General features: G+C 38.7%; 2 protein-coding genes and 1 pseudogene across 2 annotated transcripts in view; 1 reads left to right on the top strand and 2 right to left on the bottom strand.

The window, feature by feature from the left end:
- LOC138004343 (uncharacterized) overlaps positions 1–104 on the bottom strand; it is a 1997-nt gene extending 1893 nt beyond the window's left edge. Inside the window, exon 1 of the mRNA XM_068850832.1 lies at positions 78–104. Coding sequence (XP_068706933.1) covers positions 78–104 — 27 coding nt within the window. The remainder of the gene's footprint in view (positions 1–77) is intronic.
- LOC138002424 (uncharacterized) overlaps positions 1–11389 on the top strand; it is a 20296-nt pseudogene extending 8907 nt beyond the window's left edge.
- A 12234-nt stretch (positions 11390–23623) lies between these two features.
- LOC138003751 (uncharacterized) overlaps positions 23624–27500 on the bottom strand; it is an 82510-nt gene continuing 78633 nt past the window's right edge. Inside the window, exon 5 of the mRNA XM_068849973.1 lies at positions 23624–24833. Coding sequence (XP_068706074.1) covers positions 24280–24833 — 554 coding nt within the window. The 3' untranslated portion in view covers positions 23624–24279. The remainder of the gene's footprint in view (positions 24834–27500) is intronic.

The raw sequence follows: 27500 nt of genomic DNA, 5'->3' as shown, positions 1-27500 counted from the left end.
GTACATCACCAGGAGTACCCAACGGATCCGCTTCTTTTACTAAATAATTGATGAGAAACTCTAGCTGGGAATTTTGCCGAACCTTTTTTCTTGCTGTGGTCCATCCTTTGAATACCGACGCTGGCTGGAAAAAAAATTCACTTTCCTTCTAGCTTCCTGCGGCTTTTGAAAGTGTGCTCTGGCTTATTTTGGCTGGAGCAGTAAAATGACACCTAGTCAGAAAAGTTTAAAGATAGCGCTGGCTGTGAGTGATAACTAAGGTGCACCGCAGGCTAGTGTAAAGTCAAGCGCGTGTATAAAATTGTCACTAAATTGATAGAAAATTAAATTAGTAAAAAGGCGAGTACAAAATGTTAACTGAATACGTCAGTCATTAAAACGCTGTCAGGAGTCTTTCAGAAAAATAGGAAAATAGTGAACACTTTAATAGCAGAGCAGAAACACCAGTTGGTAGTGCCTTCTCCAGAAATTTCTGATTCAACTGACTGGAGCGAGGCACGAAAGATGGCGGTCACACCGAAAGTGTGCTCCTAGTATCTGGTCAGTGCCACAGCCTCAGTGGTGGTTAAAATATACAGTTAAGTCTATTTGAAATGCCTGACAAATCATCGAAGAAAAAGGGAACCGCGGAAAAGGGTAGGAAACGAACAAGAGAGGGAAGCTCGCAAACGGATGAAGAAGACGCGTCCGACCAACATCACAAGCATGGATGCAAGAAGTGCCTCGAGGCTACAAACTCGAGGCTCTCCGGTATTGAAGAGAAACTCAACGCGCTATTAGCTATACTGCCCGAGCTGGAGAATTATAAACAGAGGATTACTCTTCTTGAAGAAGAAAATAAAGCCCTCCAAACGAGTTTGGAAAACTCGCAAGCAGAGATAGAAGACCTAAGAGCCCTCGTTGATGGTGTTAATCTTAAGCAAGAAGCAGCTAACACTTCTAGCGAACGCATCGAGCATGAAATCAAAGAGCTGCACCGCCGACATGTTAAACTCGAATGTCACAGTCGTAGAGGAAACTCGAAGTTCTTTGGAATAAAGGAACGTGAAAACGAAACAAACAATGACACTGAACTCGCCCTAAGAGAATTCATGCGTACGAAGCTAAAGATTCTTCCAGTCGACGAAAACAACATTCATTTTGACAGAGTTCACAGAATTACGTCGCGCCATTCACAATCAAATGGGCGAAGTCTTAAACCAAGACCGATCATAGTTAAGCTGACGGATTTTCAAGATAAATTTTTTATTAAATCCTTCATCAAAAATCTCCCAAGAGGTACCGGTACAATTAAGCTAAAATGAAAGTTAAAATGTAGTTTAGTTTATTTTATTTTTTTTTTTTTCTACGGAACCACCTACTTGAGAGCTGCAGCTTTCCACTTTCTATATCCAGTCAAAATGCCGTACAAAGCTTTAGGTAAGTCTGTTATGTGTTTCTGTATGTGTTTCTGCATGTGCTTTCGTTTTAGCTTTCTCTCCTGTTATGTTGATCAACTTTGTTTCGATGCTGACGAGGTAATCAGAATCAAGCCTGAAAAAATTAATATAGAAAAATATATTGCAGCCACTTGTAATAAGGAGAAAGAATTTAGGAACAAATGGAAATTTTTTCTGTCCTTATAAAATTACATTGTGTCCTTCTACTTCTCAGCTTCTGGATTTTGATTTTCTTGCTATCTATTTATTTAACAACCTATTAAATTCTAGAAAACCAATACCCTACATAGTGGAAGTAACAAACAAAAATCTTATTAGTGACTCGAGCAATTAAAATGTAAACAATTACGTTGTAAACAGATCGACTATAATTCTATTTGACTAGTGTTATGGTATTGTAACATGTATCGTATGTAGTGCAAGTTAATGTAGTGCAAGTATTGTGTAAGAAGTAAGTACAAGTGTAAATCATGTAACATGTATCGTATGTAGAACAATTAAAAATAATAATAATAGTAATAATAATAATAATAATAATAATAATAATAATAATAATAATAATAATAATAAAAAGGAAAAAAAAAAAAAACGCTGTCAGGAAACAATGCAATTTCTTTTTTAAACATCCCTGTCTTTTGTTATGATGTCAATGTTGGGATTTAGACAGACAACTCCTTTTATTTATTGCGCGCGGATATTCTATCTCAGCAGTGGCGGTTATAGTCGCGATTGTTGTTTTGTGCCTCTAGTTTGGGTGATACAACTGAATTTTTACGAGTTTTGGACAATTTTTGCTACATTCAAACTCTGTTGATTTCTAGGTAAGTAATCTTTTCATCTATGTCCTTGCTTTAATCTGAATGACTTTTTGCAGGTTTTGGTAAGTTTCTTTATGGTCTCAACTGTCTTTTGTATTTTGTGAACTATCCTTAGTGCATCCTTCAGTCAGCAGCGGGCAGGGTCACTGTTCCAGTAGCCTGGTTAAGAGATCATCATAAAAGTATATCCAGAAGGTAAAAACGCCTTTTGATTTTATCATGTTGATCATTTTGATCTTGCCAATGGCATGCACCTTCATTAAACCATGACTTTTCAGAAACACTTTTGTTTGACTGTAGCGCATAAGGTCTTTTCCTTTCAGTCCTTTCGTTTCCACAAAATGCAAGCAGCAAATAGAATGCTAAACGGAGTAATATGTGTAGTTCCATATTCGCGAAAATATAGCCCTCGCGTTCGTGTCTCGATTTCCAGAAAATGATATGGATTTCTCTAAGAAAATGGAAGCTAACCGTTGTTGCAGCTAAAACCACCCCAGATAGAAGTGGTTGGTCTTGTTACTTATCTGCTATAGACGATAATTTAGAATGGGAAAAAACATTTGCCTAATCAGAGCGATTTTGCTTCTGAAGTGTTTTTCTGGCATCATTCTGGACAACCATTCTGACATAAGGCGTGTCTTTCGATTGACTTCAGATGTTTTTGTCTGTTTGGTGTATTGGTTTACCAGATACATCTTGACTCGCTTCAGAATTAACACCAATAAGTCGTTTTAGATGTAGAACTACCTAAGTATCAAAGCCTTTCGAACCCTTGTTTTCTCTCGCTTGCCTTTTCTTTTCCAAGCGGCCTGTCCACTTGCTAATCGTCAATCTCCGGCTCACCACCCTTGAAAATTTGTTATTAAACGAGGATCAAGTGTTGCAGGGATGTGTGTTATTTCACATTTGTATGTTATATCTATAGAATATTTGTATGCTATTCTCAGTTTGTGAAATGAAGTCTAACTCGGACAAATTTGAACGAGCCATAACTGAAAGAACCATAAAAGTATTTTTTGTGTTACTATTGCAAAAGCAGATTCACCGGTCCTCAAGAGGCAAAATTCATGTTCTATTTCCAGTATTTCCCACCATTTTTATACCTAAAGGGAGCAACCGATTTCATCAGGCCAAATGAATGTCTTAGTCTTCGATAATACTATGTCGTTGCTGGATGGACACAGTTAGATGTCGGTGCGAATACAACAATAATCAAAACCCACAAATGGCAAAGGAAAGGAACGGCAGCCGGCAGCCGGATGGTTTTTTACGTCATAACAAAATTTGTTCCGGAAGAGAACTATTAAAAGGGACCACTGACAAATGTGGCCCAGGTCAAAACTAAAGAAAATAGACAATTAAAGGCTCTGTTTTCACTATTGTGTAATATTTACTACCTGAAAATTCTTTTTAAGCGTGAAATTTGTTTTCACTGTGAAATTGAACCTGCATGGAATATAGTCCGCTTCTCCCCTCAAGATAGCCGTCGCAGTTTTCAAAACTGGCCGGGGACGAACCGTGTTGAACAATTTCTCTTGTATTCTCGCTATATTTATGCAGAAGAGACGAAGCTACTGTCAGGGAATGCACCTTAGGTCTGTTCAGAAAAGGAGGAGGTGATGCGAGGATGTCATTTTTAATTAATGTCAATCATTTTTTCTTCCAAAAGTGCCGCTGTAAACGTGTATTAAAACCCGCTAAGAAGCAAGCTTACACAGTGAAAAATGTCGGTTACCAAACTTCAAGAGAAAGCTAACCATTTTAAAATCAAGCTTTAGAGTTAACCATTATTGAGCAATGATTTTATATATTTACTAATTACTTTTGGCAAATAATCGGCACATTTTCTAGTCAGTTGATCTTTAGTGGTTAAGTGGATGAAAACAGTTCCTTCGAAGTGGGTGCTCCGGGTTCAAGTCCTGCTTTTACTTTTTCTTTTTTTTTTTTGCTACCACAAGTCCTGGGACAGAGTGGTCAAAATGGAGGATAATACTTCATTTAAGGCAAAGTGACAATGAAGGATAATCCTTCATTTGAGGAAGAGATCGTGTTGGCTTATCCCATCTGTTCCTGGTCGAGGAACTGGGAAATGTAACAAAAAAAGGAATTGTATTTTGAAATAAGTGGAGAGCCGGATCGTTAGCTTGTTAGCGCGGCTCTTTGATTGACAGATTTTGGCAGGTAACTGTCACCATGCGCAATGCGTTTGGGTTCGCTAAAAATCATTTCATGAGGTAGTATGCGTGAATTTTCGGTCATAAAGGCGACATTTATTATTTTTTTTCTGGAGAAAACAGCTTGCATTTTTCACTGGTTAAAAATAAGAAATTTTGTCTTGACTGTATTCCCCGACTCTTGTTTCGGCTTTTTGTGGTCAAAGTTGTCCAAGTGTTAGTGTTCGTAATCAGCAAGACAACGATGTATTTCAATAGGTTAACTAGCTCAAACAAGCAGTTACTAATTTTATTTCATTTATATAATAAAAGTTCCTGTCACGGCCTTAAGTTAATTTTTAAGAACATTTTGTTTATCAATTGAAATAAATATCGGTAAGGACACGTAATTAAAGCAATGCTTAAACTAAAAATGCTCTTGCATCCGAAGGCAAATCCTGCCGACCAGGAACAAAACCACAGAAAATAAATATGCTTGTCATGACCTCTCACTGCGAAAAAAGCGGCATTAAATCACATTTCCTCTGTCTAACATAGAACCATCTATTTTCCTCTTCCCGACTTATCTAGGAAGATCGAAAGAGACTCTGCTCGCAGGGTATGACGTCCACGGCCATTATCTTCGTCTTTTATTACTCATTTTTCACATATAATCGCAAAAATAGTAAATTTTATTCGGCAGACAAATATGTTAATTGCACCTAGGCACGAACGAAATGAAATTGTCCAGAGCTTGTAAATGTAAAGGTAGCAAAGACAGATGGATAACACTATGAAGTGAAATTCTCGATCCTTGATCAATGTCAAGGAACAAAGGATTTTGTCTCCAGACAAAGCGTTTTTAGGCCTTTAAATATTCTCGAAGAAACCCTTGAGGTTTGGTAGGTCAAGAAAATTTTGTGTAGCGCGAGCAAAGCCAGTGACTCCAATTTCGATTAAAAATATTAAATTTATTCCTTAAAAAGAGCGTTACCAGACAATTACATTTCAAACACAGCTTAGTAATAATGAGAGATTAATCTGTTATCAAAGAATTCTTATTTTGCAGCACGGAATCCTTGCTCGTTTCTTGTTTGAAGAGCTCCATCGAACACGAATACCTTTACCTTGCAGAAGTTAGAGGGTTTTTTTATTTTTGAACACTTACAGTATTATTTATTTGGTGATGACAGTTTTCTTAATTTTACAACTGTTTGCGAAACGCGCTATTCAAATACGTTACCGGGGTCTCAAGGTTGGAGTGGAAAAAAAACTTTTGCGGAAATTGTCTTTACAGGTTTAGCAAAGCTTTTGCGGTAATTGCCAGTTATGGCTTTTGCTGTGAACAGTTGTCTTTTATCCTGTAAAGCTTCGCAGCGATTGCCCCTCGGTTATGTAAGGTTTAAGTGTGGGGTTGGGCTTAAAAAAGGACTTTTGCTGAAATTGTCTTTACAGGTTTAGCAAAGCTTTTGCGGTGATTACCATTTATGGCCTTTGCTGTGAACAGCTGTCTTTTATCCTGTAAGGCTTTCGCAGCGATTGCCCCTCGGTTATGTAGGATTTAAGTGTGGGGTTGCATGGACTTAAAAAAGGACCTTTGCTGAAATTGTCTTTACAGGTTTAGCAAAGCTTTTGCGGTGATTGCCAGTTATGGCTTTTGCTATGAACAGTTGTCTTTTATCCTGTAAAACTTTCGCAGCGATTGCCCCTCGGTTATGTAAGATTTATGTGTGGGGTTGGGCTTAAAAAAGGACTTTTGCTGAAATTGTCTTCACAGGTTTAGCAAAGCTTTTGCGGTGATTTCCAGTTAGGGCTTTCAAATGCTGTGAAGAGTTGTCTTTTATCCTGTGAAGCTTTCGCAGCGATTGCCCCTCGGTTATGTAAGATTTAAGTGTGGGGTTGGGCTTAAAAAAGGACTTTTGCTGAAATTGTCTTTACAGGTTTAGCAAAGCTTTTGCGGTGATTGCCAGTTATGGCTTTTGCTATGAACAGTTGTCTTTTATCCTGTAAAACTTTCGCAGCGATTGCCCCTCGGTTATGTGAGATTTATGTGTGGGGTTGGGCTTAAAAAAGGACTTTTGCTGAAATTGTCTTTACCGGTTTAGCGAGCTTTTGCGGTAATTGCCAGTTATGGCTTTTGCTGCATCACTAATATTAATTAATATTTAAAATTAGTGAAGAATAGAGTAACTTTTGTAGTGGTGTGAAGGTTGTTGACTCTTCAATTGCTATATAATCCCCGAGTTATAAAGAAAGGAACATTTGTGAAAAATATTTGAAAATATTATTGGTATTTTAATATGGAATTGTTTGTGAATTAAAATCTCAAATATCAGTGATGGAAGATGCTTATTTATCTGTTTGTAATAATGCCTGGCATTTTTAAAAATTATTTTCCATGGGTATTAACAAATTAGTATGGGTAATCAAAAGGTGACAACTGAAGTAAGGGAATCATTTCACGCATGTTTTGTCCAAAATTAAATAATTTCCTGAGCCTAAAGGCTCGGGAATTTATGCGATTTTGGACAAAACACAAGTGACTTATTCCCTAATTTCAAGAGTATACCATTTGGTTAGCTATTAACATTATAGGTGACAAATTAAGTTCATTAGACGCCATTTTGGCACTAGAGGAAAAGTTGCCATGGCAACATTGTAATTTCACATGTGAAATTATAACTTAACACTGAAATTTTGCACCAAAATTAAGGAGTAATTTTTCACCCATGTTATAACCTGTAATACAACTCATCTTTGCCAATCAAATTGCAAAGTACAATACAATGCGTTCTTTGCCACCATTAATTTTACCAATTGGAAGGTACACTCTGTATTCACAAGTTAGAGGCGTCAAAGGTTTTTTTTTTTGTATACAATTTACAAGTTGGAAGATACATTAAACGAGATGCCTGTTGGCGTTTACGTGTGATGCACTATTTGATGAAAAGATTAGTTAAGTAAATGCATGAGAAGAGACAATGAAGTTGGTTAGTGGTCAAGTACAGTCATTTGCTAATCATTTACAGTGTAGACTCCGTAACCCTGAATATGTCGGTTATGTAAGATTTATGTGTGGGGTTGGGCTTAAAAAAGGACTTTTGCTGAAATTGTCTTCACAGGTTTAGCAAAGCTTTTGCGGTGATTTCCAGTTAGGGCTTTCAAATGCTGTGAAGAGTTGTCTTTTATCCTGTGAAGCTTTCGCAGCGATTGCCCCTCGGTTATGTAAGATTTAAGTGTGGGGTTGGGCTTAAAAAAGGACTTTTGCTGAAATTGTCTTTACAGGTTTAGCAAAGCTTTTGCGGTGATTGCCAGTTATGGCTTTTGCTATGAACAGTTGTCTTTTATCCTGTAAAACTTTCGCAGCGATTGCCCCTCGGTTATGTGAGATTTATGTGTGGGGTTGGGCTTAAAAAAGGACTTTTGCTGAAATTGTCTTTACCGGTTTAGCGAGCTTTTGCGGTAATTGCCAGTTATGGCTTTTGCTGCATCACTAATATTAATTAATATTTAAAATTAGTGAAGAATAGAGTAACTTTTGTAGTGGTGTGAAGGTTGTTGACTCTTCAATTGCTATATAATCCCCGAGTTATAAAGAAAGGAACATTTGTGAAAAATATTTGAAAATATTATTGGTATTTTAATATGGAATTGTTTGTGAATTAAAATCTCAAATATCAGTGATGGAAGATGCTTATTTATCTGTTTGTAATAATGCCTGGCATTTTAAAAATTATTTTCCATGGGTATTAACAAATTAGTATGGGTAATCAAAAGGTGACAACTGAAGTAAGGGAATCATTTCACGCATGTTTTGTCCAAAATTAAATAATTTCCTGAGCCTAAAGGCTCGGGAATTTATGCGATTTTGGACAAAACACAAGTGACTTATTCCCTAATTTCAAGAGTATACCATTTGGTTAGCTATTAACATTATAGGTGACAAATTAAGTTCATTAGACGCCATTTTGGCACTAGAGGAAAAGTTGCCATGGCAACATTGTAATTTCACATGTGAAATTATAACTTAACACTGAAATTTTGCACCAAAATTAAGGAGTAATTTTTCACCCATGTTATAACCTGTAATACAACTCATCTTTGCCAATCAAATTGCAAAGTACAATACAATGCGTTCTTTGCCACCATTAATTTTACCAATTGGAAGGTACACTCTGTATTCACAAGTTAGAGGCGTCAAAGGTTTTTTTTTTTGTATACAATTTACAAGTTGGAAGATACATTAAACGAGATGCCTGTTGGCGTTTACGTGTGATGCACTATTTGATGAAAAGATTAGTTAAGTAAATGCATGAGAAGAGACAATGAAGTTGGTTAGTGGTCAAGTACAGTCATTTGCTAATCATTTACAGTGTAGACTCCGTAACCCTGAATATGTCGGTTATGTAAGATTTATGTGTGGGGTTGGGCTTAAAAAAGGACTTTTGCTGAAATTGTCTTCACAGGTTTAGCAAAGCTTTTGCGGTGATTTCCAGTTAGGGCTTTCAAATGCTGTGAAGAGTTGTCTTTTATCCTGTGAAGCTTTCGCAGCGATTGCCCCTCGGTTATGTAAGATTTAAGTGTGGGGTTGGGCTTAAAAAAGGACTTTTGCTGAAATTGTCTTTACAGGTTTAGCAAAGCTTTTGCGGTGATTGCCAGTTATGGCTTTTGCTATGAACAGTTGTCTTTTATCCTGTAAAACTTTCGCAGCGATTGCCCCTCGGTTATGTGAGATTTATGTGTGGGGTTGGGCTTAAAAAAGGACTTTTGCTGAAATTGTCTTTACCGGTTTAGCGAGCTTTTGCGGTAATTGCCAGTTATGGCTTTTGCTGCATCACTAATATTAATTAATATTTAAAATTAGTGAAGAATAGAGTAACTTTTGTAGTGGTGTGAAGGTTGTTGACTCTTCAATTGCTATATAATCCCCGAGTTATAAAGAAAGGAACATTTGTGAAAAATATTTGAAAATATTATTGGTATTTTAATATGGAATTGTTTGTGAATTAAAATCTCAAATATCAGTGATGGAAGATGCTTATTTATCTGTTTGTAATAATGCCTGGCATTTTTAAAAATTATTTTCCATGGGTATTAACAAATTAGTATGGGTAATCAAAAGGTGACAACTGAAGTAAGGGAATCATTTCACGCATGTTTTGTCCAAAATTAAATAATTTCCTGAGCCTAAAGGCTCGGGAATTTATGCGATTTTGGACAAAACACAAGTGACTTATTCCCTAATTTCAAGAGTATACCATTTGGTTAGCTATTAACATTATAGGTGACAAATTAAGTTCATTAGACGCCATTTTGGCACTAGAGGAAAAGTTGCCATGGCAACATTGTAATTTCACATGTGAAATTATAACTTAACACTGAAATTTTGCACCAAAATTAAGGAGTAATTTTTCACCCATGTTATAACCTGTAATACAACTCATCTTTGCCAATCAAATTGCAAAGTACAATACAATGCGTTCTTTGCCACCATTAATTTTACCAATTGGAAGGTACACTCTGTATTCACAAGTTAGAGGCGTCAAAGGTTTTTTTTTTTGTATACAATTTACAAGTTGGAAGATACATTAAACGAGATGCCTGTTGGCGTTTACGTGTGATGCACTATTTGATGAAAAGATTAGTTAAGTAAATGCATGAGAAGAGACAATGAAGTTGGTTAGTGGTCAAGTACAGTCATTTGCTAATCATTTACAGTGTAGACTCCGTAACCCTGAATATGGAATTCTGATTCCTTTTCTTAACTACTAATTTATATTCTTCAATTTATTGTTTTGTTGCCCCATTCAAGATAATGTGATATTCAAGTGCTTAGGTCCCTTGCCTTGTTGTAACTAAAACGTCCATAACAGCATGAATATCTCCATTTTGCAAAGAGAAAACTAAAATGATGTGGCAATAAAACAATGGAACAATAAAGGTCCATTCTTCTTCATAAGTACATTCAAATGCCTCAGCATGAGACAAAGAATAATATGATTTATCATTTGCTTTTATGGAAGTTTACATTGGCTGAGAAACAAATTAGTCACTACATGAAGGTCATTTATTGCTTCAGCAGGTCCAGTATCCCTCGTAAACATTACGGGAGAAAAAAAAAGTGGTCTTTGTAGTATCTTTAGCATTAAATGCAGCTACTGTGGTCACATAAATGAAGTGAAATCTTCTGGAGAATACCGAGCTGGAAACCGTGGTCCTCTTGTTAGCAATATCAACACAAGGGCAGTATTAGGATCCCTTCATGCTGGCATGGGCAATACACACCTAAATAATTTAGTGTCTGCAATGAACATGCCAACCATGAATCATCGCTTGTTTAAAAGAAGAGAAAGGGAAGTTGGCAATGATGTAGAGAAAGTTGCGAGAGAAAGCTGTGAAATGAACTTGAATTTAGAAAAAAAAATTGCTAAGCAATCCTCTGGTCTATCAACAGATGGCCTTGTTGGAATCGCAGTTTCTTATAATATGGGTTGGCAAAAAAGGGGAAGGGGACACAATTCTTCAACTGGTCATGGGGCTGCCATGGGTCTTACCACTGGAAAAGTTGTTAGTTACTCCACCAGATGCAAGACATGTAAAGTATATAGCCATAACAAATTAACTGGGAATGACAAAAGGCATGACTGTCGGAAAAAATCGCAGTGGATCATCAAAATCAACGGAAAGAGATGTGGCCTGTGAACTGTAGAGTAAAGCTCCTAAATCTGGAGTCAAATTTTCCATTTGTATTGGGGATGATGATTCCACAACATTAGCAGACATAAAAAACAAAACCCCCTACGGTGTTGAAATTTGGTCTGACATTGTTCTTGCCAAGAGATCGCTAGATTCTAGATTGTATAATCTTAGAGACCGTTTCAAAGGATCAAATTGTTCAGTTCTGAGTCCCAAAGATGCTGGAGATTCTACTGAATTCTCTAAAGAAAGGCCTCAAAAACATTGTTCCGCATGCATTTGAGGACCACACTTGTTGTGATAGTTCATGGTGTGGCCACAAACCAAATCCAGCAGCCTATAAACACACAGATTTGCTATATGGTAAAGATCTTTTTTTGGAGGCACACTCAAAAAGGCCTTAATTGATATTTTGGAGGAATATCCAACTTGACATTGTGGTGAACAAGCTCGCCCCATGAGCACGTTTTTTTATGGGGTAGCATGGGAGGTGGCACAGATCAACATTGGTTATGACTACATTGGAAAAACATTGGAAACCCTTAATATTGAGCCTGGTTATTACCATAAGAAACATGCTAATGCAATGGACAGGAAGGTTTATTTGTGACAAACAACGAAAAGGAACAAAGGAATTAAAGCAAAGGCGGAACCAGTTATCTCAACAACAAAATCAACAAACATTGAGAACGGAAGCAAATGAAGGAATCACATATGAGTCATCAGTGGGTTTAAATCTGGATACATCCAACAAAAGAACAGAGCCACAAATTGTATTTGATGTGCCTACTGAATTATCACAAACAGAACTAAGAAGATATGAGGAAATACGACCTCCCTACACAGGAAGACCAAAAGTCATTCACTTATCATATGATTCCACTAATAAATATCAATTCATCATCTTTGACACAGAAACCACATGCACAGGAAAGCTGGCTGAGATATGCCAGCTGTTTGCCGTGAGTGAAAATGGCAGACATGGATTTCCAACTTTTACTCTCCCCTAAAGTAGAATAAGTTATAGCGCCTACCTTGTCAATGGTATGACAATCAAGAACATCAGAGGAATAAACATGAAACCACAGAAACAATCCTCTCCAAAGTGTAACCATAGAGGAGGCACTTCGTGACTTCCTAACTTTTATAAAACAAACTAAGAATTATGATGAAGTGGACAATACTTTAACTGTCTTAATTGGACATAATTCTGCAACTTTCGATGTCCCCATTCTCCTCCGACACCTCCGAAACAGTGATGACAACTTCAAGGATAGCCTTAATGACATGAACGTCTACTTTTGCCGACAGCCTACATCTAGTGAAAAATCTGATAAAAGACAAACACAAAGCACTTGAAGTTCAGACTGGTGGATATTGTAAACCGAACCAGAGCAGTCTTTACACCCATCTGTTCAACGAACAATTCGATGTTCACGATGCGTTGGAAGATGTCAGGGCACTAAGAAAAATTCTTTTTGAGTCATCGCTTAGCCTTTCCAGAAAAGATGTTGTTGAGAATTCCAGTATCACCAGTGTTCCCCACGCAGTTGAAAACATGCTCCACCTCGATCGACGCCATGAACTTCTTTTAACATTCATTGACAAGTTGTTCAACATAAGCGATACTGGGCCAATTAAAAGATCAATGGCCCTAAACATCGCCGATAGTGGTCTATCTTACGACGACATTCACAAACTTTACACCACATTTGATAAAAGGGCACTGGTCGCCATCCTATCTAATCCACGGACATTTTCATCAGCGAAGACACCGCGAGTAACACGAAGGAAGAAGATACTGACCGCCATCGTTAAACACTTCGTGAACAAATCCTCAGAGTAAGTCCAGGAGGTTTGTCTTGAACGATAACGACAACTGTAAAGATCTGTAAATGATCTTTAGGCTCCAAACATTTGAAAACGGCAGTTTCCACCCGATTCACACAACCCCTATGGGTGATACCCGCTGAAAGTGCACCAAGTTACGCAGGCATCACCCGCTAGTACGTACTATAGTACAGGAAATGTGATGATAATGGTGGCCTATCGAGGGAAGAGAAAATCGGAGAGTAAAGAATGAATGACATTTGTATTGTAATTCAAATGCAGTGTATTACAGGATAACATAGGTAAATATAGACAGTCTGTGTAGTCTATGTACACATTCCAATGGGAAATTAATCCCCGACGAACAGTATATTTCCACGACATTTGAGTTGAAATACATTTACTGAATTTAGCCATCAGAATTAACTTAAATATACATGTTTTGACATATTCGAGGGGAATATTTCCTAAAATGTTCCAATGAGCCCAGCTTCCAGCGTTCTTGGCTCATAGTTTCAGGTCAGCATTCGGTACTCTATCACAGAATTCACCGAGCAGTTATGACCGGCAAATTTGTGCGGAGAAATCCAAAATACAATTCGGTATTCATTTAAGTTCTATGACTGAGGAATGAGCATAAAATTGAAATCAGAGCGTTCTCTGGCTTATTTCGGATCGTAAAATCATAGTTATTGGATCGCTATGGCTAAGTCGTGTGCTAGAGTACGTTTTTCACCGGGCAGCTTTATGGCGGGAAAATTTGTGGGAGAAATCGAAAAAAAAAAACAATTTGCCCAAATCGGCATTCTTTTAAGTTCTTTGACTGAGGAATGAGCATAAAATTGAAATCAGAACGTTTTCAGCGGTTCTCTGGCGTATTTCTTATCGTAAAAACGAAGTTATTGTGTCGCTATGGCTGGAGTCGCGTACTTTTGGACATTATTCATTGGGCAGTTTTTTGTGGGAGAAATGGAAAATACAATTTGGTCTAATTGCCTTTCTTTCAGTTATTTGACTAAAAGAATTAGAGTATTGAAATAAAATAAAGGGTTTTGAGTTTTGATCTGTCGAAATGATGAGTTGTACATGGAGGTCAGACGTGCTATGGTGTGTTTTGGACTTCTAGTCCATTGCATGCCTTCTTTCCTTTTGTAGAATGTTATTTACCTTTGTGTGTAGTTTCTATTGTCTCTGTAGTCTTTTAAAGATAACTAGACGCTTGGTGAGCGTACACTGGGTTGCCTGTGGTACGTGCAGCGTTCCAGGCATTTTTTTTCAAGTCTGATGTCATTAAGACCATTTAAGGGGTCACCCAGAACTCATACCAGCAGAGACCCTTTGGCTCACACGAAAAGAGATCCTTTTCTGAGATTAAAATCCTGGCTACCGGCCTATTAATTAATCATTTGTCACAAAGGAGAAATTCCTGTCATCTTTAGAAAAAATAGACACGCACAGGAGCCCATGACACGCATAGCTTCCCTTTCGTAGTGAAATAACACAGCGCTTTATTCCATATTGTCAACTGAGCTGCGTTTTGTCTTCCAGGAGACTCAAGTTGTCTTTGCGTAATATGTAGCTTTAACAGTGCACGATATTGTTTTGGTATTGTATATCATTTTAGTGCAATGGTAGAAGTCTTAGGTAAATAGCCCCCTGAGAAGACATGTGGTTACTAGCAAATGTGGGTACTGAACCCAGAAAGATTGAAAAAAATAAAAGGAATCGAGAAACATTGGCGTCTGGGCTGACATGTTGATCATTTTCAAGTTCCCTCACAACTTCTTTCCACTACACGTTAATTCCTCCTGTCCGGCGAAGTTAGTACCTGGATGGGTGACCTAAAAAATATACCACTTCGTACGACAGAAGCATTGGACCGAAAATTCTATTTTAACGCTAAAAAATGCGAACTAAGCAACAATCGGCGTCAAAATTGTTGAGACACTCTTATCCTTTAGAGTCGATTTCAAGCTCGGCGGCGCAAATGGCCCCCTCCCCCGCACCCCCGGGACAGTGTTGTGTTTTTCTGTTTTCTACGAGCCTTGTAGACAGCGGTACAACATTGATTAGGGTGGGGGAGGGAGGGGTATCCCGGAAACGTACTTTCTGGACAAGTTTTCTTTGCAAACAATGAATGTGTCGTTGCCAGTGTGCTCTGTTGGCAACTGTCTCAACTAATTTTGTCGTCGATTGTCTGTTTCAGAAAACTTCCATTATACCCTTTATACGGGCACCTGTAGTCCAGTCTGTCCGTCAATACGACCACATGAGTGAAAGACTTTTTACAGGTCTAAAAAATTGCGGATAGTTTATTATTCTCGTTTTCGAGTGTGAAAAATGCGTTGTCCTGTGCGAAGCGAAGATTGTGACGTAAGTGTAAAGGAACTGTTCACTTTTGCCTTCTTTAATACGCTATTTGTCAGTAGCGTTAAAGTATGGATTTGTTAAAGGGTTATGGCTCTAACTCCAATTCATCAGAAGAAGCCGATTTTGTTGGTCGAAGTGGTGTCGCAGATGAACGCGAAACAGACATGGTGGCTGTTTCAGCCGGGGAACACATTTACTTTCCACGCTCAAATTGCTATGTCGGTGCAAAAAGACTTTCCACCTTGTCGCAGATGCTTTGCAGAGCTGGTTTTGGTGGGAAATGAATGTTTTTGGGAGTAAAGAAACAATATTTTCTCATTTACCACGAGTAACCACGAGTAACCACAAGATTTTTATAAAAAGATAATGTAATTATTCTACTTGTTAATTATGGTTACTCGTGGTTACTCGTGGCCACTCCTCCGCGGAGTTCCTAAAATCAGAGTACAGCACTGATTGCTGCTCTTTTTTTGTTCCAGGAGTTGTAAACTGTCTTTGCTATTTATATTTCCCTCTTTTTTATGGGTCATATCCCTTGTAACAAGTTGAAATGGAATTATGTATGGTAAATTTCAAAAGGGAATGCTAAACGTCACGCAATGTTCCGAAAGTATCACTTTATTTCAAGGTATGTCAAATCCAAAACACTGCACAAATCGTCTTCAAATTGTCATTATTTATTACGATGTCCTTTCTCTCAATAATAAGCGTTTGTGGCGTGAACTTAACTTTGCTGCGCGTTCGACATCCACATTTTGGCCGTTGTAATTGACGTTCTCGGTAGTGATTACTTGCGTTAAAATTTCTCTTTCTTTAGAATGCGGTACATCGAAGCCCGTGAGATATCACTTCCCCTGACAATATCATTCACTTTCCGCCCTTCGCAAATAGATGGCAAGCGTATACATGCCCTTATGGCAAGCGTATACATGCCGTTATCTCGTTAGAAATGTTCTGTGTGAAAACCATGTTCGACACTGAAATGTCTGCAATCATACCAGTGACTGCTACATCACCGTAATAAAGAAAAAAGTGATTTAATATATGTTCTGATTCCTATATGACATGACAACGCATAAACGCTATTGAAATGTGTATATTTCATATATTAATGCAAAAAAACGCTTATCAGAAGTCGTCATTACACTTCAAACAAAGCTTTTTCATACAGACAATCGACGTCAAAATTGTTGAGACACTCTTATCCTTTAGAGTCGATTTCAAGCTCGGCGGCGCAAATGGCCCCCTCCCCCGCACCCCCGGGACAATGTTGTGTTTTTCTGTTTTCTACGAGCCTTGCAGACAGCGGTACAACATTGATTAGGGTGGGGGAGGGAGGGGTATCCCGGAAACGTACTTTCTGGACAAGTTTTCTTTGCAAACAATGAATGTGTCGTTGCCAGTGTGCTCTGTTGGCAACTCTCTCAACTAATTTTGTCGCCGATTGAAGGTACAGATTTTGTTAGCTTGCTTTATGAAAAACAAATATTAATACAACAGTGAATAATTAACAATTATTCCATGAGCACACGTTGGATATGAGATGGTAAATAGCCAACGAGGCGCGTAGCGCACAGTCGACTCAAAACAGACGTTTTTGTTCTGACACCATGTTTTGACTCTTAGAAGGAGTCAGTTAAAATGAAGTGATCTCTTTAAAGGCCCACTTTCACCATACAGACATTGCCTGCCGTGGAACAATTTTAATATATGAAAATCCCGTCTAAGATAAGAAAATATTAATACAAAAGTGAATAATTAACAATTATTCCATGAGCACACGTTGGATATGAGATGATAAATAGCCAACGAGGCGCGTAGCGCCGAGTTGGCTATAACCAGTCTCATATCCAACAAGCGCGAATGGAATAATTGTTTTATTACATTCCTTTAATCTTCAAAAGTTTAGAAAGTACGAAATGCGAGCGAAAAAAGCGGGCAAATCCGAGCGAAATCAAAAAAAATTGATGAGAACCGATGCGATGTCGTGTAACACCTTGTGGTCACACAGACGCAGGCTCGTCACAAAAACATTTCTTACCTTTTCGCGTACTTCTAAACGTCGGAATTTAACCCAGCTGTCCAGAAAAACTTTTTTTTCCTTTCTTCAGAAAGAAATTTCGCTTTCCGGCGAAAAAACTTTTAGCTTGGCAACACTTAGATCAATCATTTACCATATAAGGTCAAACCAAGGTATATGAGCTGATAACCGAGATTGAGTGAACCAATCAGAGCACAAGAATTGCATTATGCTAGGTTGAGAATTTAATAAATGTTGATACACAGTTTTTAGGAAGAGCAGAAGGAAGTTTTCAGGACGGTCGATCGAGAGTAAAATATTTTGCCGTCAGCAATAAAATTTACGACATGAAAACAACATTAATTTTGAACTGCTAATATAAAAAATTACGATCAGCGACAAACATTTTGGGGGATTTTTTCTACGTTCAATTTTGTTAGTGTACTTTTGTCTGCACAAGCAAATCGCAAAATGGAAAATGACATCGAATTCAGCGGGCGCCGTGGGGTGTCTGGAAAACGCGAATAGTGAATAGTGAATAGTGAATAGCGAATAGTCGCGAATAGCGAACAGCGAATAGTCGCGAATAGCGAACAGCGAATAGTCGCGAATAGCGAATAGTACGAATAGTGGCGAATAGTCGCGAATAGTGACGAATAGTCACGAATAGTCACGAATAGTAACAAATAGTGGCAAATAAGGGTGGGGGGGGGGGATAGTGACGAAATGACGAAAATTTGGTACCCAGTACTTCCTGGTCAACCGTGCAGCAACGTGGGCTGGGATTTTCCCACTAAAAAAGCAGAGATATGTCGGCGAAGGACAGCTTGAGCCCTGACAAGAAAAGGTAATATAAATGCATTGAAATCCTGTTGCTTATTTGGATAATAAATTAGCGCAACGGTTATCAGAGTAGCTTGTTTGTCTCTTTAATCACAAACCACTTGCCCCATATTCCTTTTTACAGAACCGGTCTCGCCGGATCGGACAACACAGATGAGGATAATGAAATGAGAGTATCTAAAATTTATGTTCTGGCGTCACTGTACGAGGAGATGATCATGAGCTTGATGTATTAATGAAAATGATTTATATTTTTACATTTTGACGTTTGTTGTTCTTTAGAGTGTTTGTAAAAGCATGCACGAAACTCTCTTTCGACATCAGGTGAGCATATTATTTGCTTTGATTACGAGATTGTTCAGCAAAAGGCGGCAACTATTGAAGACTATACGTCGCTATTCGCGACTATTCGTCACTATTCGTTACTATTCGCCACTATTCGCAATGCTCGTACTATTCGCTATTCGCAGCGGAAAACTGGGCGAAATAGCGTGCTGATTATAAAGGGGAGCACGAGGTGGTACTGTACATATGCTAAGTGTATAGGGCGCGGTAATTTGCACAGTCGACTCAAAACAGACGTTTTTGTTCTGACACCATGTTTTGACTCTTAGAAGGAGTCAGTTAAAATGAAGTGATCTCTTTAAAGGCCCACTTTCACCCTACAGACATTGCCTGCCGTGGAACAATTTTAATATATAAAAATCCCGCCTAAGATAAGCAATGCGAATCAAACAGTCAAAAAGCCTGTCGGCTGAAGATGGGGCTTTACTGACAATATAAGGAAACCCACACATCAACAAGAATGCATGAATTATATATTGTAACAGATATGAGATTTATGATAAAAACGAAATGGAATAAAGCAATGATTAAAAGTTAAATAATCTAACTCGAGCTCCATTCCATTCCCGCTGCTATCTTGAATTTTTTTAAAAAGAGATTAACATCCATGAGCTCATCTGAACAATTCCTTCCGTCTCCAGTATTGGTACACACTTCTTTAGTGCTTCAGTTATGTTTTCCCCATGAACACTCGTCGACATCTAGAAAAACAATTCAGGGCCGCAGTCTTAATTTTTGTTCAGTTGCGTGACTGCAAATGTCATTAACATTGACGTCATCAGCATAGCCTGAAATCATACCCTTCCTCCCTACGTTTCATCTCATGAGCACTCATGGAAGGAGGGCATGATAAATTTTCTTGTCGGATTGCATGTAAAAAAGCCAAATTCTGGCTTTTTTTTCTTTTATCTTATTGGTCGTAAAATAATAGAGCTCTTGGGGCCTCGCTCCGATTGGTTACAGTGTTGGAAATCATAGTTCCGGTAAAATCGTTGAACATCTGATCAAGTTTTAGCCGCCGAGAAGGATTTGAACAGGATATCATTTCTAAAGGCTCTGTTTTCAGATGCCGCTACTTCGTCTTCAATGATTTTTTTTAATTTTTTTTTTTTCAAGGAAGAGTACAAAGAATGTATCCGAAGAATGGTTTGTCTAAAAGAAGACATTTTAGTTGTACTTCGTACGGGATTTGGCAACAGTGTTATTTATTACTAGATCGTCCCACTTCCACTGGCTCCACAACGTTTTCAGTTGTGGTAAGTCCTCTAGAATATACTCGGAAGCAACAGGTCGTAAATCCAAAGAAGCCAAATTGTGGAATTAGCGCTGCCACGATCGGGGAATAAGTCGAGCATGACAGAGAGGCAGCGAACGGCAAATTTGACATTGTTTTCAAAAGCGCTTAACAATGGTTTAGCGACACAATTCTTTACAAAATGATAGTTGAGTAGCTGCTGTAAAACTAGACTTTTATCAAAGTCCATTTTCCTTGGAGATATTAGCATATCCTATTGGCGTCTTAAATCGTTGTTTGCGCCTGATAACACGAATTATTCGGCTTTATCTGCGATTTTATCTCGACATTCTGTTCCTTGATGTTTAAACATTAGCGAGAGATTTTGTTTTTGGCCCTGTTTATATGGTCTCGGGTATCCGAGACAACCCCTCCCCACGAGGTACCCTGGGCACGACATTTTTCCAATCATTTGTTTAAAAGTTCTATCTACCGTTTACATGAGTAGGGCGAGACAACTTGGGTGTGCGAGACAACTCGAGGAGGCGAGTTGTCTCTCCTTGGCACATAGGGTAACCCTGGTAGGTGCGACAACTTTTTGACATGTAAACAGTTTGGCTCGATTACCCGAGACGAGACAGCAAAAGCTTAAATGCGCACGCATAAATAAAAATAAAAGAAACAACAATTCGGGGGTTGATATATGTTGCTAGCGTTTGCTTTTCAAATGAAGAAGTATTTCCTGCCAAAATTCTCACCGCAGCCAACGAAAACTCTTGATTCAAAAACAGACTTTTATTTAAATTACACATTACTGCTCAGTTAGGATTGTAAGTCAATTGTCTGAATGTGAAAACGCAACTATACTTAATAAAAGACGAACTACAAAGAAAGAAGGGCAAATGATGATGCGTAATTTTTAAAGATGCGTCTTAAAATATATGCATAATTCATAATAATTAAGTAAAACTAATTAAGTAAAATACGATCGTCTGGGGGAGTGTAGTCCTGAGAAGGACTGTTTGAGATGACATTGACTGGCGTTTCGACAACCTGAGCGGAAGTTATCTTAGGAGTCACAGTCATATGAGTTTCATTGGATGGAATTTCAAGCCTTGAAATCGCTGACAAGGTAAGAACATTTTCTTAGCGTGCTTGCTGTACATGTTATCACGCAGAATTTTTTTATCCCACAAAATGTGAATAAATTATATGTTTTTGGAAAGTTTATTTCCTTAGCCTTAACATGATGTATTGCTTTCCCCCTAACTTTAAATACGTTTTTTGCAATGGTGGATTTCGGGCGGTTTTTTTTGTTAACGACACAGGTAAAGATCTAGATAAACAAGATGAAATCGTGCAAACCTGAGAAAGAGCGGTTGGAGGGTAGTGTCGAAAACGAAGACCTCGAAAATGAAGACCTACGAAATGAAGACCCCGGCACGTCTGAGATACACATCAAAAATGAAATTGCGATTACATGGAAAAATCTCAGCCCGGTTAGCCGACATCCTGGCACATTACGATGCCGCGATCCTGGTAACTCGGCTGAGATTTTTTCATATAATCGCGTTGACCTGGACAGCCTGGTTAGCCGGGCCAGCGATTTCTAACCACATTACTCCTGGACCATTTTAGAGCAAAATAGCCCACGGAATAGTTCTTTTTATGCTTAAACTAAGGATCAATAAGATAGCAAACCATAAGGCTTCTTTGTAGAATGGTGAATTTTAATGACAATTTAGCGAGAAAAACGTCTGTCCACTTCTTTTTGTTGTTGTTATCTTTTTTTACATGACATATTCTAAATTTAGTCCAAACCGGGTTGGCTCACCTCAATACCGGGCTGAAAGACATCCCGGCAAAGCTGCCGCGCCTGGGACCCTTTTTTCGAAAGTCTCGAAAACTTTTCGGGCCGAAAAGCCATTTGTGAAACTGCCAACCGCTTGTTTTGGAAAACCGATCTTTTGACATGTTTTCAAGGTAACAAAAAGCAAAATGACAGTGAAGTTTGACGACTTAAATCCTCTCCGTTCTTGAGATACAGAGGGAGTTGGCCCGGAAAGTTTCGGGACTTTCGGGAAACGGGCCGCAGCTCGGCTCATGGTTGCGGGCCAGCCCGGTCAGCCGGGCTGGCCCGCTGACCGGCTGCCCGGTATTACATGAGGTGAGCCTGCCCGGCTTGGGTTAAATTTAGAACGGTCAGTATAAAAGGAGGACTGCAGACTGCGGACCGGGTATAAAACCGCGAACTAGGTATAAAGCAAGGGCTGCGGACCGGGTATAAAATGCGGACCGAATACAAACACTGTGAAAAAGGCACGAAGCAACGAAATAGCGATAGGCTGACGACATGAATTGAAGTCCGACATGAGAATGGTGGAAAAAGTGGTTCGTGCTATAATTATCAACCATGATGAAATGATATATGAAATGGATCATATATGAACTGCGGATATGAAATCGAATGAAGCTTTGATCCTCGCAGTTATAAACGTAATTTTTGCACTTGCGTAGAGAAGCCTGAAAAATTCAGGACTTCAACGGGGTTTGAACCCGTGACCTCGCGATACCCAACTTAGCTACATGTATGAAGCCACTGACGTTGGGAGCTGGTCATTTGTGGATTCTAATTATGTTCCCGTGAGGAATGAATCGCAAATGTGCAGCCTGCATAGCGAGCGTTTTTTTTTTTCGGCCGCGCGAGAATAGGGCGAGGTAAAAAAAACATGGAGGTGGGAGGGGAGGCGAAAACATTAAGTCTTCCACGGAAACGCTTGCTACGCAGGCTACAAATAAAAGGAAAAAAGGAAAGGAACTTTATTTAAGTGTCTAGTCGTTCTAGCGCTGGAGCACTAATTGGAGACACTGTAAACCGAAATTAACGATGAAAGCAAATCAAGTCGAAGGTTGGTTTTTGAGGAGAGGGGAAACCGGAGTACCCGGAGTACCTGGAGAAAACCTCTCGGTGCAGAGTAGAGAACCGACAAACTCAACCCATATATAACGCCAAGTCAGGGAATCGAACCCGGGCCACATTGCATGGTGGGAGGCGAGTGCTCTCACTACTGCGCCATCCCTGCATCCCTGCAACCACAAATATGCGTCTCTTGTTATTTATATATCGCAGAGTTTCAAAACGTTGGTAACCTTGCGATTTACAAATCGCAAATTTAAACTTCGTAATGTTGCGATGATGTGTTATTTATAAATTACAGGCCAACTTTTGTGGCATTTGAGAAAGAACCCAAAATAAAGGGAAAAAGTACTTAACTAATATTTTTACATTTGACGCCCCATACATAAACGATGATATACTTTGATAGCTTCGATGTCACTCTCCAAATGGAGTCACCTTGCAAATGGAATTAATTAATATCCCGTGACCGTAGACCGTAGAGTTCTATCTTCTCACCATGTATCGGTCGATTGGATTTCAACAGTTAAGTCTACGTGTTGGTGAGAGAAAGGCGGTGCACAATTAATTGCACCAATGTGTACTTGTTGATGTTCAGAATCTTTTGCTTCACCTTCGAATTCGAAGAACGCCATTTCTTTCCTTCTTTAATCTCTTGCTTCTAAATACAGCGTAAGGTGCTCAAACAATTAAGTATAAAAGCCAAAAACAGCAATGGCGGCCCGCAGCCTGCCGAACAGGAATCAAGCCATGTGTGTCACAGATTTCTAGGCTGTGTTGTGATTCGCCTTAATATACCTTCCATCCTGATTGGCTACGAGTGAGTGACAATTTGCATACAGATTCTTACCAAAACTCGTGGATAAAGGGACATTTACCAACTGAGCCAAACGGTCAGCGGGAAAACGATTGTTTGCATTTTAATGTGAAAATAAATAAAAACTGCACCATTCATTTGAGAATTTCAATTTTTGCTTTAATGAATTCGTAATAAAGAGGGTTCCGCACAAACTTTTGAATCCGATTTTATTTCTGGTTGTCATATCTTTGCATCTACTGCACTGGTGCGGGCTATTCCAAATGTACATTTAACGAACGGGTAATTAAGAACACTCACTTCTTTTTTCTCTTGAGCTGCTTGGAATTGATTAATAGACCGATTGCATAAATGGCTAATGAGACTCACTAGCCTCGCTCTCAAGCAACATTTCTTTTATATGTTGGCCACGCAAACGAGACTATTGAGGCTAATTAGTACATAAACAAAAGAATATTATTTTTGGCCGCCATTTATGCATTCGGTCAAAACTGCACGTGCTTATCACCTCCGAGTTAACCAATCATACCGCGAGAAAATTACTTTGCACTTCTCTGATTTGGGTCTTTTCGTGTTTTTTTTTTTTTTCTTCTCCTTCAGAATCAACCTCTTTGATTTGCTTTTGATTTGTAGCTTTATAAACTGACAAATGAATTGAGTAACTTGGAATCACAAAATACAAGCCACAATAACGAGCCACATTAACCAAAACGAAAAGAACGAAAACTACTCTGACAGCGACTCCCAAAGGACTGTTGAATGGACACTACTCATGTAAACCAAAACGAGATGCGTTTCTAACGAGCATAAATTTTCCAAAAATCATTAGCAGATAATATATTCTTATTTTTGTTATCATCGCATTCAAACCTGCCTGAAAAATTTTTTTGATTATAAGCAAGCAGCCAGTGAGCTCCATTTTCGTAAAAGGCAGGGTGATTATATAATCTGTCTTCACCAAAGTCTTGATGACCCCATTTACCAACTCTGTACTTGCCGTCCTCTTTTCCCCACTTATGACATTTTTTGGCTAGGCGAGAGTTATCGTCATTCATTTTGACAAAAGAGCCACAAGCGTAAGGCAAAACATCCGTCTGACCACTGAAGTGCTGGACGACAGCTTCACCCGAACTGTTAGCAGCAGTGGTGATGTGAAATGTGCGCCCAGTTGTCTGTTTCTTGCAGTGGAATCTCAGTTGAGTGAAATTCAGGTGTGTTCTCAGCTGTTTCATTGCAGTTTTGGTAAGAAGCATCTGGTTGCTCGCTATTCCACGGTATGAAGTGTTGAGTGGCGCTTGAGTGGGAGGTGTTGAATTCTCCATCACAACTTTGGAGACAAGTAGCCAGCCCCCTGGAATAAGAGTAAAAGTGTAAGGTTTTCCTTAAACCTAAATACCAAAACACATGTCGAATACACTCGGCGCTTTGTACAGCCGCCCTATGCTCTATTGATTCACTGTGGGAAGGAACTACAATTAAAGCTCCCTTTGACGTTAGATCTCCTTAGGGTGTGTTTACCTTCACTATTTCGCCAAACTACCAAAAATTGAATTGCCTCGTAAGCGAAGACCGACTCGGACGTCTTAAACCAAAGGAGTTAAACGACTTTTAGAATCTACAACTGAAAAGTTTCTTTTCCTTTTGTAACCCTTGCAAGAGATCACTCGCCACATCCACCTCTTTTGACTGATACGATGTAGAAGAATGCGTTAGATTTTAGCGCTATTTCTTCATTATCGTTGTGTTAGTTTCAAGTCCTTAATGCCCCAATAGAGGTTTTTCACGGCAGCCATGTTGCATGGCAGGAACAATCGATTTTTTTTCCTATGGGAAATGTTCTTTCTAATGCAAAACATTTTCATTGTTCATGCGCATGCAACATGGCTGCCAAGCAAAACCTTTATTAGCATTTTGCAGCCTGTTTGTTAGCCTCTCTTGTCATTCCGTTTCTCAAAGATTTTGCACGAATGCTTCATTTGTACAGTCAATTTCCTTCCTCCTTTCCCTCCATTTTGTTTGAAATCGGACCCTTTTGCGCAGGTCAAGTCGCTTAAACGCACAGAGTTCTGGGAAAAATAGAATGCATGTAATGTATGCAGAATTTATGCAATAGACCTTATTCACGATGGCCGCCATCTTGGATTTGCTACTATCATGTATATTAGCTACACACTTCTGAGGGGGCAAACAACACAAGTTCGAGAGGTTTTAACGAACATATTAGCCACACAGACGAATTTTTTCTCGTTCATTGAATGTTTTTCACTTAAGTAGTAAAATAGAATGATTACACAAGTTACTTCGATGTTTTTTTTTAGTGAAAAACGAGGAGATAACGAAGTAGAAAGTCAAAATGTCAAAGGCAATCAAAGATATAAAATTATCATAAATGGAACTTAATTCTAAATTCTAAAATGTATATTTAGAAATGTTATTTCAATATTTCGACGAGCCGATTTTCCGCAATTTGCCTTTTTTCCAATGTTTGCCCCCCAGCATAACACATGGCTAATTTGCATGATAATTTGAAAACCAACATGGCGGGTATCGTGAATAAGGCTTATGGTTCGGCACATGAGAGAGTTCGACGTGTACTTTTGCCTTGCTATTCTATTAATGCATGGAGATGGTTATATTAAAATACAAAAAAAAAAAAATGGAGATGGTTATGAAACTGGACAAGTTCCTTTGTTTCATGTTTTTGTCCATATTTTTGGCCTTGACCCTGCACAAAACATGCTTTTTTCCTTCGATTAAATTATGCGCAACTAATTTGCGAACCCGTGCGAAGCGAAAACAAAAGATTGTGCAGGGTCACGGTCAATTCAACATCGATCGCAACAACATTGCTCTCGATTTTGAAAGTTCTAAGGTTTCATAACCAGTCCCTCGATTAACTATGGACCAGTCGAATAGAACGGCGGGTCGACCCCATTACAAATCTGTCGAAATCAATTGATTCATACGTCGCGTTTTTCATGTGCCGAACCCATTAATTGGGTTCGGCACATGGAAAGTTCGACGTTTGAACCGAGCCTACATCCTAAGTGTACTCATTTAGAGTCCTTTTTACACTCGAAGTCGCACTGTAGACGCGCTCCTATTAACTTACACAGTCTCAGAGTAGAAGTCTTTCCGCTCTTCAAGCAGTTTCCTTCACTATGTTCAAATTATAATATTGTAGTAACAATGTAAGTATCAATGTTTCCTTTTAGAATATTTCTATCGTCTTTTATCGTTTCTCCTTGCTTTGAACAACTAATCTATTCGTTGTAACTTTTTCTTTTATCACACTTTCAATCCGCATTATTTCAACCTTATACACACGTGGTATCCTCATCCACATCTTGTAAATCGATATCAGTATATTTAGATTACGTGGTATTGGAAGCTTACGGCGATTAGTCGAGCGCTTTTAGCAGCTATAGGAAATGTTGCCAGTTCAGTGCACTTGGAATTGTACTGACATACGATAACAGACCAAAGTTGCATGCCGCCTCATGGTCTGTTGCGTTATCCCTGTCCATTATCACGGAGTTTTCGCAAATTCAAATAGCAGAACCAAAGCATTTTGTAAGAAACACCTTGTTAAAATTGTAAATGGTTTGAACTAAGGAGTTATATCATAATAGAACCATTGACTCCTGAACCGTCCCCATTAACGCGTAAAATCGTCTGGCGTTAGAGAGAGTAAAATATCACTCCTTGGAGTCAAAGGGTTAAAGGGGACAACACACTGATTGGCTTGTTCGTGTAACAACAATATTAATAACTGAGCGACGTAATTTACGGATCTAAATGCAACAAGCACTGTTTACTGTCCTCACAGCCAATGACATATGGGCTTAACTAATATTCCACCCGTAACGTTACCACTAACCAATCACATCAACGACCAGAGTGTTTGTGTTGTCGGTCAAATCTGGTATCAAGATGAATCCGCCTTACCTAGGTTAAATTGGAGATCCTCATTTTACCTCGGTTGAATATGCGCTCTTTTCTACCTAGTTTAAAGCAG

This window comes from Montipora foliosa, chromosome 5 (genome assembly GCF_036669935.1).
Source record: "Montipora foliosa isolate CH-2021 chromosome 5, ASM3666993v2, whole genome shotgun sequence".
Lineage (NCBI taxonomy): Eukaryota > Metazoa > Cnidaria > Anthozoa > Scleractinia > Acroporidae > Montipora > Montipora foliosa.
Note: the sequence above shows the minus strand (reverse complement) of the source record. Positions and strands in the feature narration are given on the sequence as shown.